The following is a 12,103-nucleotide window of genomic DNA, read 5'->3' as shown; positions in this document are numbered from 1 at the left end:
CTTAAGTAAACCACGACGACGACGGCAACGAGAACGTCACCAAACAAAAGGCTTAATGAGCAAAACGATAGCTGAGCACGTGCGTTATAAATCTTTTTATTATATGGCTGCGTCTCACAAAGACTGGGAACTACCGAATTCACGAATATGATTGGCTGAAATCGATATTGACCGCGGTCTAGATTTTCCCATCTAGACCGCCATCTAGCTAGACCGGTTTCATTTTGCGTTGACAAAGTAGCAAACTAAAATACAAAAATGTTCACCATTTTCTTTTATTTTATTCTCAATCATTTATGGCACTGCCAAAAAGCCTGAAGACAAAACAAACAAGTAAAGAGAACGAGCAAATTTCGGCAGGTTTAAGTTAAGCTCATCGCCGTTCGCAAGCAAACTGTCGGCAAACCAGTTACATTAAACGAATTAGAGTTTTCTTCTTTGCCATATAATAAACATCTTATTAACCGAGCTAAGTCGATCTGTATAGGAGAATCTTGACCTCGGTCGTGTGTACAGACCTCACTGCGTTCGGTCTGTGCTCACGACCTCGGTCAAGATTCGCCCATACAGACCTCCAGCACGGTTAATAAGAGCTAAATACATTTCTTTGCCGCCGTCTTTAAGGCAACAACGTGAATTAACCAAGTTCTGCGTCGTCTACGGAACGTGGACGACGACGGATAATTTTTCGTATTTCGATTTGGAATTGAACGCCGTCGTTGCATATTTAGCTTATACACGTTTTTAGAGCTATCGGCGTACCGAACAGATCTAGACAATCGCGATCTTCGCTTGTAAAATATAAATTCATTTTTTACTAGGCGTCGTTCTCGGTGTCGTCGTCGTCGTCGTCGTCGTCGTTGCTTAAGCTCCCTAATATATACAGTTAACGACGCTAATGCATATCCAGGCCGCAGCTGTTTAAACAAAATCCCGGCTGCGAAACTGACTCATTGACGGCTCTTTCTGCCGGGTGAGAGGCAGGACCTCGGCACGCAATCACACGATCATTATTTTGATCAACCACAGTCCGTAATTTAATTAAAATACTGCTTTTAGAGAATTTTAAACGGTTTAGAACTTATGTGTTATAGAAAGGATTCAAAACTCTGTACATTTGAAAAACTTCCGACAATAACCGCGGCTCTGTTACTGGCTAAGAATTTGTCATTGGAACCGCTGCAGGGGAAATGAGTTGCTCACGTACACATCGAAATTCAAAACCTTCGTACCATGAATAACTGGCACCAATCTTTGATCTGTTGTTATTTGCTCAGTTCTAGCAACTATCGTTGTACATGCATATTAGGGCAACTTTGTAACCTATCTTTGAGATGTCAAATGAAGCTAAAGTAGCTTGATGTGAAATGCTGATAGGCAGCTTCAAGGTAAAGCAGCTTCCAATTTCCAAAGCACGTGCAAGATAACGCAGTTGTTTTAATGCATTGTATTAACTAAATTTACGTTAACTCGTTTGTTTCTATTTCCATATGCGCATTCGTAAAAGTTTAAGAAATTTAAGAAAAGTCGGAATTTAAGCAATTTCTTGGAAAACCGAAAATGGTCGATTTTGTATGACAACTGAGCACGTCACTCGCTGGTGAAGTTCACGCATGCACTAGAGCGAATGGAGCGGTGGGGTGCACAATCTCGCCCACAGAACTCACAGCACAACATCCTGTCTCCTGATTGATAATGAAGTTCGATAATGGTTTTGGACATGGGTAGAGACATTGTCATCGCCATAGCCCCGTTTCTTTGGGTAACGAAACTTTAAAACAAGTAGCAAATGGGACAAGAATGACATGCATATGTTGGCTGGTTTTGCTGTTTACAGAAAGGAAGAATTTTTTACCGTTTATTTGAAAACATATAATTGTGTTGTATTTTCAAATTTTCAACTCACAAAATGGTATTCTTTTCAGCCTTGGCTTTTATTCTTCAAATCCGGTGAATTTCAGCGTCGATATTCTTATAAAATATATTCTTAGTCTATAAAGAAAAAATATCTTGAGTATGGCTGGGACATTCTGATTAAATCGTAAGCGATAATGAATTTATTAATTCCAGGATGTTTTCCAAGTATAATGGGAAGTTGTGTAACATTGCAGTCACTTCTCTTTTAGAATTAGAATCTCTTTTATACTTGTACGGTGTTTTGTCCGTGCACAACGCTAAACGTCAACAGTCTTGGTAATAAATGAAAGAATAAGAAAAGTAAACACTTTTTACAAAAACAAACAATTGTCAAATACTTGTGAAATGTTCGTGGCTAGTACAGTCTGACGCGGCGTTTCGTCTCGGCCAAGAGACTCTTCAGAGACCTTTAGAATTCAAAGGCAAACTCGTTGAGCATGAGGCATAAAGTCCAGTTCGTAAATTCTTGATGTTGACACTCTGGCCCTCTATCGCAGAAGGATTCCCAACCGTACGTTCACGAGTTGAATTTATACAAAAGCAAACAATTGTCAAATACTTGAAATATAAAAATACTTAAAAAACTTTTTGCTAAAAAAATAGAAAGATACGGTGTTTGTCGTTTCTTGGTGTTTGAATTATATGAAGATGAAGATAAACTCTTTTAACAGGTCTATCAACGCTCAAATTTGCGTATTTGCATGACAATACAGTTAACAACGCCGATGCAGATCTGAGCTTCAACTCTTAAAGCAAATCGCGGCTGCGAAACTGACTAATTGCCTGCTCTTTCTGCCGGGTGAGAGGAGAGATAGGACCTCAGCACGCAATCACACGATCATTATTTTGATCAACCACCGCCCACAATCAGAGACGAATAAAAAAGAATGGTTTAAACGGTTTAACATTTTATGTGTCACTGATGTAGAAAGGAGTCAAAACGATGTACATTTGAAAGATTGACGATAATATCCGCGCCCCTGTGATTGGCTACAAATTTGCAATTGGAACCGCTGCACGGGAAATGAGTTGCTCACGTACACATCGCAATTAAAAACCTTTGTTCCATGAATAACTGGCGCCAATCTTTGATCTATTGTTATTTGCACGGTTCCAACAACTATTGTTGTGCATTAGTTCAACTTTACAATCTATCTTTAAAATGTCAAAGAAAGCTTAAGTAGCTTGATGTGAAATGCTGATAGGCAGGTTCAAGGTAAAGTAGCTTCCAATTTCCAAAGCACGTGCATGATAGCGAGTTGTTTTAGCTGTATGGTTTGGATTAACTCATGAACGTTTAAGAAAATTAATTTAGAAATTTAAAAAAAGTCGGAATTTAAGCAACTTCTTGTGAAAACCAAAAATGGTCGATTTCGTATGACAAAGCACGTCACTCGCTGATGAAGTTCACGTATGCACTAGAGCGAATGGAGCGGTGGGGTGCACAATCTCGCCCACAGAACTCACAGCAGAACATCCTGTCTCCGGTTTGACTATGCAGTTCGATAATGGTTTTTGGACATGGGTAGAGACATTGTCATCCCCATAGCCCCGTTTTTTGGGGTAGCGAAATTTTAAAACGAGTAGCAAATGGGACAAGAATGGCGTGCATATTTTGCCTAGTTTTGCCATTTAGAGAAAGCAAGAATTTTATTCGGTTTAGTTAAAAAAATATAATTGTATTTACAAATTTTCAACTCAGAAGATGTTATTCTTTTCAAAATCTCAGCCTTGGGTTTTATTCTTAAAATTGCGTAAATTTCAGCCTCGATATTCTTGCAACATATATCCTTAATCTGAAAAGAAAAAATGAGTAAACGTCGATTATCTTCAGTATGGCTGGGACATTCCGATTAATGATGTGAAGTTTATATGAAATAATTCATATACGAACTGTGGTTGTAGATGAAAGTGAAGAATGATCATCGCAGTTAATTTTCCAATTTAAGCAATTGGAAAGACGAAGCCTGAAAAAATCAGGGCTTCAACGGGATTCGAACCCGTGACCTCCGCGATAGCGGTGCGATGCTCTACCAACTGAGCTATGAAGCCACATATTGGGAGTGAGGTCAATTAATTGAGTTCATATCTTCCCGTGAGGAGTGAAATGATGTGAAGTTTATATGAAATAATTCATATACCGCAGTTCGTATATGAATTATTTCATATAAACTTCACATCATTTCACTCCTCACGGGAAGATATGAACTCAATTAATTGACCTCGCTCCCAATATGTGGCTTCATAGCTCAGTCGGTAGAGCATCGCACCGGTATCGCGGAGGTCACGGGTTCGAATCCCGTTGAAGCCCTGATTTTTTCAGGCTTCGTCTTTCCAATTGCTTAAATTGGAAAATTAACTGCGATGATCATTCTTCACTTACATTCCGATTAAATCGGAAGCGGTGATGAATTCATTAATTCCAGGATGTTCTTCAAGTAATGGGAAGTTGCATAACATTGCAGTCACTTCCCTTTTAGAATTAAAATCTGTTTTACACTTGTACGGTATTTTGTCCGTGTGTAACGGTAAACGTCAATAGTCTTTGTGACAAAATAAAAGACTAAGGAGAGAAATTTGCAGCAGATGTCGAAAAAACAGTGCTCAAAAAAAATACGGTGTTTGTTTGTTTGTTTGTTTGTTTGTTTATGTTTGAATTATATATGAAGATGAAGATAATTATCTTTTAATACGTCTTTCAACGCTTAACTTTGGGTATTTGCATAATAATACACATAACAACGCCAATGCAGATCCGGGATTCAGCTGTTTAGATAAATCCCGGCTGCGAAACTGACTAATTGCTTGCTCTTTCTGCCTGGTGAGAGGAGAGATAGGACCTCAGCACGCAACCACATGATCGTTATTTTGATTAACCACCATCCACAATCAGGGACGAATGAACCAAAAAGAATGATTTAAGTGGTTTAAGCTTTATGTGTCACAGATCTAGAAAGAATTCAAAACGATGTACATTTGAAAGATTGCTGACAATTTCCGTGGCCCTGGGATTGGGAACCAATTTGCAGTTGGAACCGCTGCACGGGAAATGAGTTGCTCACGTACACATCGCAATTCAAAACATTTGTACCATGAATAACTGGCGCCAATCTTTGATCTGCTGTTATTTGCACAGTTCCAGCAACTATTGTTGTACATTGGTTCAACTTTACAGCCTAGTTTTAAAATGCCAAAGGAAGCTACAGTAGCTTGATCTGAGATGGTGAAAGGCAGGTTCAAAGTAAAGCAGCCTGTTATTTGCGAAGCACGTACAAGATTAATTCAATTTAAGTTAATTCTCTTGTTTCTATTTCCGTATGAAAAATGCTTCGAAGAAGTTTAAGACTGAGTTTGCCAGAGGACCAGGCAGGGGCGATACATGCCATCTCTCCAATTTGGATGAAACTTTGCCAGATTGAAGGGACTACCAAACAACTCTAAAAGACAAAGTGGGCCGGCTCTGCGATTTTTCCCTTGGGAGTTAGACCACCCCCCCCCCCTGGTTTTTTGCACCAAATCCCAAAAATTGCATTAAAATAAGCATCAAATTTAGACTCCACTCCTGATTACAGAATAGAATGAATTTTATTCCCATTTCACACAAATAAAGATTGGACCTATCTTAGTTCACAGCACGAGTTTCAAGTTATTTGAAGTGACAGGTGCCAATCAAGAGTTGTCATTGCATACCTATGTCACGCAGGATTTAGCAATGAGGCAAATTAGCTAGAATTCTGACTCAGATATCGCTTAAGTCCAACATTCTTTTTGAAAACTAATTTTACCAAGGCTAAGAGCCACTCTTGGCCTGATGAAATCACGAATAAAATTTTTGGCATCTGTTAGTTTTTGGTCACAAAGGTTGTTCAATCAACGTGACAAAAGACCAGTTTTAACAAAGAGAGAAGGGGGAAATCTAAGGAAATTAGATATTATAGAATCAATTAATTAACGTTATTTCTACGTTAATGACATTAACAGTGTCTTTGAATATTATTTATGGCCATTCAAGGTAACTGAACGCAAACGTCCACGCAATAATCTTTAAAATAACAGTGTATCACGAGCATGGCACCTGAATTCTATTCATATGATCGAAATATGGGAATGAACTGTCGTGATATTAATATTCTAAAGCATTGAGGTGTTAGATGCGAGTTTAACTAAGCATATCTTGTTGTTTAGATTGCTCTTAAAACTCTGTTCAATCATCGCAGATCAAGAACTTGACCTTGCAGTTTGTCAATGTCAACACTTACTTCACACTCTCGGCATACGAACTCTATTCCATTCTGAGTTCAAAAAACCGTGAATTTTTAGGCATGCAAGTTAATCTTGTTTAACGCCGTAGATAGAGTCCACCACGATTACATAAGCCCAGGAAGTTGGTCAGCGGTTCTATCGACTGGAGTAAACGCAGACAATTTTTCATGTACCACAATACGTAAAGAGAGCACTCTGATTAACTCAACGTCTACCGTTTGGCCTATTTTCCTACTCAGATACCTCCTCTGGTTGGAACATCTGTCGAAGTCGATGGAGCTCTCCAATGAACAAATCATTATTTGCGTGCGGATCATGCAAATTTCTCGTCTTGCACGTACGTGCATACTTTGGCTACCGCGAAACTGCATTATTTTTGAGCAATTATGAAAATACGTCTTCCTTCTGAACGTTTCTATTCTGAATTAGCAACAATAAAGATTGTACCTTATAGCAAAAACATTTTAAATAATCATGTCTGCCAGTAATAAGATGCTTGAAAAACTTTGCAATCGGCTGAGCCAAAAGAGGATTTAGCTGAGGTTCCCTTCGACCTGGGGCTCGCGCAAGCGCACATGGCCGCATACACGTTGGCAACGCCTTCGCTCTGCTCGAACATTTTGAATTTTTCTGGGCACTTGACCTAGAAACTACAGTCGCTCTGGACTATTCGTGACTGCTTAGCAAGCTCCCACGTACATGCATAACTGACGCTACATTGCCGCGAAATAAATAATTTGCTTTTTTTTTACAAGACTGCCTAATCCTGATTCTCCTGGATGGACGGTAAGAAGTAGTAAAGACAATATTACATATGTAATTAACTTATTCGTTGTATCATAATTCCAGCTGCCTTCGAATTCCAAGCCTGGTTGAGATCTCTTCTGCCTTTGCAACAAAGTCCTCCTCCTCATCCTGAGCAGGACTCGGATCAGCCTGGTCTATGGCTAGTCGGCCACTTCTGTACATTACAGACAATCTGCTGAAGTACCTAGCTATTTGGTCAGCAGCAAGCCACTCTTCTTTATTGAACATTTTCCTGCCATTACCATCACGCAGAGTTTTCATCTTGCTGCACACATCCACAGCACTTTGCTTTCTCCCTGTCTCCTCGTTTTCCAGGAATGCTCTTTTTAGATATGTCTTCACCTTCTCGGAAAAGCGAGTTGCTCTTCGTGATGTTTTCAGAGCCCATCCTTTAGCAACTTTACATGCGGGATCAGCACAGACCGTTTGGGAGCTTGATCCTGTTTCTTTGTGTATGTAGCTTCCAGACACCTCCTTGCACGTCTCGGCCCATTTTCTCTTGATGGTGTCATAAGTAGTTTCTCTCTCTAATCTCAAAAGGTGTTTTCCAACGTCCATGTGTTTCTGCAGATTTGCAAAAGACTGGTATGTCTTTGTGCATCCCTCCTCGGGGCAAGCGAAATAAACTCTCGTAGCCTCGACATTTGGCGGCTTTCCTTCAACAGATTGTGCGATGCTAGGCTGAGGCTGTCGGTGCTCACCTCTCAAAGTCGTGGACCTAAAAGCACCAGCCTCCTCTCGCGGTACACTGAAGGGCTGCTCGACTCGTAGGTCTGTAGGTCCTTGAGGTGTTCCAAATCTATTTACCTGTGCAGGGGTAAAACGTTTACCTGGGCCCACATCATAAGCCTTCCACACTTGCAGACCTCCAGACTCAAAACTGAAATTATTCAGAGACTGAATCCCAGACATTGTGTGCTTCGTCATGGTCTGGCTTGACTCTTGATCCTTAACAACTGCTGCCTGGCACCCTTTAACCCCGCCATAGGAATCGATCGCAGCCTTCATAGCACTAACACTTTTAATGTCATGGACTTCATTTATGTAACGCCGTATATGGCTCTTCAGTGTGGCAATTCGTCGGTCACAGACGTCCTTTCCAGCCTGTGGATCGCTGAAATCATGTCTGAGTATCGTTATGCCTGCGCGCTCTCCGAGGTTGGGAAGAGAGAGGATTAGATAAGCACAATGGTAACATCCTGCATTATCGCTGCGCAAAAATGCCTCTTGAATGTTTGGGTTTGCTGCTTTCAGTGTCGTCAGTGTGTGTTCTATGATTGAAGCGACTGCGAACCAGTTTTGGACGCAATCCTCAAACAAATGGATGTAAGTTCGGGCCTGGAACAGAAGGACAATAACACAGTTAGCTTTAAAATAACTAGAAACAACAGTAATATGTGTACAGTACAGTTTGACATACATCCCAGACCCTTTTGTTAATCCGGCTCTGACAGTTATGATGTTGCCCTCCCTAGGGGACTACTCTGTTAGATTGACGGGGGTGCTCATCGTTCATTTTCATGTGCGGTCGATCGGTACCGCTAAAGTGACAGGGTTAGAGTTATCGCGGCACCTTTTTAGGTAAAAGCGGAAAAATTCAGCACCTATTAGTTACTCAACTGTTTGAAATTTTAAGTTTATGTGGGTACTTTTATTGCTTTAGAAATGTCAGTGTCAGCTAATGTGTTCTCATAGAATCGGTACCCTTTAGGGGTTGAAATGTATTTGGGTCACGCCCATAAAACGGGATTAGGGCACCGTTTCTAAAGCGTCTTTTTACTACATGCATTTTCTAAATTATAGCAAAACTCTATTTTGAAGTAATTACCTCAATGTCATTACAATCGCTTCTTGTCACTGCAACTGTCACATGCCACGATTTGCCCTTTTTGCCAAACCAGTCACGCTGGGTTTCTCGAAAGCTGGCTGGCAAAAATTTCATCGCTCAATCCATTATCAGGAGAACCTGCCGTGTTGACAGATTATCAATGACGTCTCTCTTTGCAGAATGCTGGTGAGCCGCTCTAAGGATGTGAACTTTCCATTCGTCAAGTTTAGGGAGAGCTGTGTCTACATCGTGTATGATGTCTTCTTTTAGATCACTACCACTTGACAACAAAACAACACAAAAAGCAAATCTTACCAAGGTGTAAAATGCTAATAAAAACAGGAACGAAAATGACAACCAATCGACAAGTCCTTACCCATAGATAACAGTAGGAGACGATAACGACAATTGTAGATCCACAACAGCATTCCTGTAATTATCATATCTGTCACAGACTATGTTGTGCTCATGGTCGCAGTGCCCTTGGTAATCGGGGTCATCGGTGCTCAGCGCATACACACTGCAGTGATCAGCGCAGGGATCAGCTCTAGACACGTGAATTTTATAGTCTGTCTTAAGAAAGGTTTTTGACGACTTTAGACGGGCACTGATGTCTCTGGCTGTTCGCTCACACAAACCTGAAAATTGAGACAGACATACATGAGCGTGCTATAGTCTTGATTTACACTGCATTTATTTTTTCAAACATGTATATGGGCTATAAGAAGCATTTTTTTAACAGTAAGACATACATACCCAATGTACAAAGTTTATTAGTTGCCTCATCCAGAGTACTGAACGCTGTTACTCCATCAGTTTGTGTGCTGTCCAATCCAGCTAACGATTTCTTCTGGGAAGCAGCACATATCTGGGGGAAACAGTTGAGAAATAATTATTGATAAAAAACCAGATAGTTTGTTCACACAATTCGTCCAGTTAGTAGACTAATAAGATCTTAGCGAGCCCCAAAACCTGTCCACGTAACCATTTCTTAAAAGATAATAAATAATTATTTATTTATATACATGTTCAGGGGGTGAAACTAGACATATTCGTTCTCGTTACCTTGAGGATGCTCAACAGTGTTGATCTTCCCATGGGTTCGAATCCAGACTCAGAGCAGTATGACTGGTACAAATGAGTAAGACGGGATGCCACAACTGTCCTCACCACATTTGGAATTTCTACTGTCTCACCATCTGACAGTCTTAGGGTCTTCGTCCCGTAGGCTACGTCCTGGAGAAAGGAGGGGCTTGAAATAAAATCAAGAAAGTGATCCACTTTAACTGGATCAAGGCTGCATCGCTGCAAAACAGGGGGTTCAATAATGTGGCCTGGGCTAGTGCGGAAAGCATGTTTTCTGGCCTCGTCTATCCTCCACTTGGTCAAACCTGGAATAAAGCTCAGTAACTCTGTCTTAGAGTAATCGGCCACAAAGACAGAGAGAATTTGCTGTCTGGTATACCAATTTGTCGCTTCATTGTATAGGGTGACAAGCCTGGAACGCAATGTTTTCGCAGCCAGGTTCACGTCCGAGTCGGTGGAATGGCTGTACGCCTCTAGCACTTGCTGCAGAAGCCATTTGGACTGCCTTTGGGCCATAGCATCTAGACTCACCTCAACAACTTGCATTCCCTTTCGCTTGTAATAGCGTGTAGTGGATGATGAGACACCTTCCCCGTTTGTGTTGAGCTGAGATCGTATTGGGCTCACTCTACCATCAGCTTGCCTTAGAAAATTGTTGAGAGAATGAAGTTTCATTTGTATCTGTGGCGTTGCCTGCCATTCCATCGATGTTTCTATGGTCGTTGAGGATTCTTGTGAGTCAGAGGAAAATACATCTGAGCCATCATCACTTAGCAGGGCTTCACCTTTATGCAAGGGCAACCCCTTACAGGATTTGGTTTCTCGCTGAAATTAGAAAATAGCAATAGAGTGTTATTCAGACTACTAAATAAAGACTGTCTCAAGTACTTCTCCAACAAAGGGGAAAATGATTCTTCATGGAAAAGTTAATTAGCTTTGATTCTTCTTTAATGTTAGGAACCTCAGCGGAAGCCTGATTGGTTTTCTGGGAAACCTTTCTGTAGACTATGAATCTAAAAATAGCTACGGATCTTTCCTTATTTTATAAATGACCACCTTACGTTTAAAAAGTCAGGAACACTAAACTTCCGTTGCAGAATATCTGTTTGTGTTGCATTCGACTACCCTTGAGAGGGCAAGGCTCGTTTCTAGAATTTACGAGATTGTGTGTATCTTCATGGCTACTAGAGGTTATATGTTTTAACTTTTTCCTAACGATTACGGCGTTTAGTGTCCAGGCCCCAGCTTGCGTCCTCAAACTCACCAAATTGGGTAACCAGACTGATTAGGCTGCAGCTGTACACCAAGAACGGAATGTCAGTGTTCTTATTTGTAGTACCTGAGTGTACATGTGCTTACGAATATCTAATTAATAACTCGTAGGTAAATAATCAATAAATCAGTGCAATGTTCGATGACATTGTATCTGGCAAGCTTCCGGTAAGTTTTCCTTGGGGAAATAGATGAAGTACTTTTTCAGAGTTTAAAAACTCTGTAGTGAGTGTTGCGTTGGTTATGTGCACCTTATTCATAGCTGGAGTCCGCTGCCTTTTGGATTGTTTTAAAGATCCTATCGACAGCTGACTTCCAGAATCACTCGATGCGTGCAGCTGTGAAAAGAGAAACTCGTGTATGGGTTCTGGGGCTCTAGTTAACTCTTCAGATTGCGTTAGAGCTGGCTCTTCGGATTGCGTTACAGCTGGCTCCTCAGATTGCGTTACAGCTGGCTCTTCAGATTGCGTTACAGCTGGCTCTTCAGATTGCAACGTGAACGAATCTTCACCTGGGTTCACAACTCGTACAGCGGCAAGGTGATCATTTCTACAAAGTTTGCAAATTCCTGTAAACAGTCAAACATTAAATACAACACACGCGAAGTTTGAAAAATGTACAGTGATTGACACATTTTCTTGAATATCCTTTCGTTCAAATAATGTCCACCTCCCCCCCAAAAGAAAATGAGTCCTTGTGCGATCAAAACTACTGCACTCACTTATGACGACGATACATTTTTATGTATTTGCGTTACGCATTGAGTTCCCATAGTTCTTGTCAGAGATCGTCTTGTTCGTTGCCCTCTTCCTGGTTTTAGCTAACCCCCTGATATAGGGATAATGAGAAATAATTGCATCCCTTGAATAATAGCCCCTTTTGGGCCAAACAAATATCACTCAGGGCGACCAACTCGGTACATCTCTTTAT

General features: G+C 40.8%; 2 protein-coding genes and 1 non-coding gene across 3 annotated transcripts; all 3 read right to left on the bottom strand.

The window, feature by feature from the left end:
- Positions 1-3,896: 3,896 nt before the first annotated feature.
- Trnas-gcu (transfer RNA serine (anticodon GCU)) lies at positions 3,897-3,969 on the bottom strand. Its single transcript has one exon. It is a non-coding gene; the product is annotated as a tRNA-Ser (tRNA).
- A 3,048-nt stretch (positions 3,970-7,017) lies between these two features.
- On the bottom strand, positions 7,018-8,929 carry LOC145498486 (uncharacterized). Its single transcript, XM_081478412.1, has 2 exons — positions 8,816-8,929; positions 7,018-8,325 (listed from the first exon to the last, which is right to left on the bottom strand). Exons 1-2 carry the CDS (start codon positions 8,927-8,929, stop codon positions 7,018-7,020), a joined length of 1,422 nt encoding a protein of 473 aa, XP_081334538.1.
- Positions 8,930-8,932: 3 nt separating this feature from the next.
- Positions 8,933-11,245, bottom strand: LOC145498485 (uncharacterized). Its single transcript, XM_081478410.1, has 4 exons — positions 9,881-11,245; positions 9,572-9,683; positions 9,192-9,453; positions 8,933-9,095 (listed from the first exon to the last, which is right to left on the bottom strand). Exons 1-4 carry the CDS (start codon positions 10,604-10,606, stop codon positions 8,933-8,935), a joined length of 1,263 nt encoding a protein of 420 aa, XP_081334536.1. The 5' UTR covers positions 10,607-11,245.
- Between the last annotated feature and the right edge of the window lie 858 nt (positions 11,246-12,103).

Source organism: Orbicella franksi, chromosome 9, assembly GCF_964199315.1.
Source record: "Orbicella franksi chromosome 9, jaOrbFran1.1, whole genome shotgun sequence".
NCBI classification, from domain to species: domain Eukaryota; kingdom Metazoa; phylum Cnidaria; class Anthozoa; order Scleractinia; family Merulinidae; genus Orbicella; species Orbicella franksi.
Note: the sequence above shows the minus strand (reverse complement) of the source record. Positions and strands in the feature narration are given on the sequence as shown.

What these genes read in the sequence shown, in the direction of transcription:
- LOC145498486 (XM_081478412.1), bottom strand. Translation starts at nt 8,929, where the DNA reads ATGAAATTTTTGCCAGCCAGCTTTCGAGAAACCCAGCGTGACTGGTTT. An exon ending in GCGATTGTAATGACATTGAG is followed by an intron (nt 8,326 to 8,815) that starts GTAATTACTTCA and finishes CTTCTGTTCCAG; the next exon opens with GCCCGAACTTACATCCATTT.
- LOC145498485 (XM_081478410.1), bottom strand. Translation starts at nt 10,606, where the DNA reads ATGGAATGGCAGGCAACGCCACAGATACAAATGAAACTTCATTCTCTC. An exon ending in CACTGTTGAGCATCCTCAAG is followed by an intron (nt 9,684 to 9,880) that starts GTAACGAGAACG and finishes TGTTTCCCCCAG; the next exon opens with ATATGTGCTGCTTCCCAGAA. An exon ending in TCTCCTACTGTTATCTATGG is followed by an intron (nt 9,096 to 9,191) that starts GTAAGGACTTGT and finishes TTTGTTGTCAAG; the next exon opens with TGGTAGTGATCTAAAAGAAG.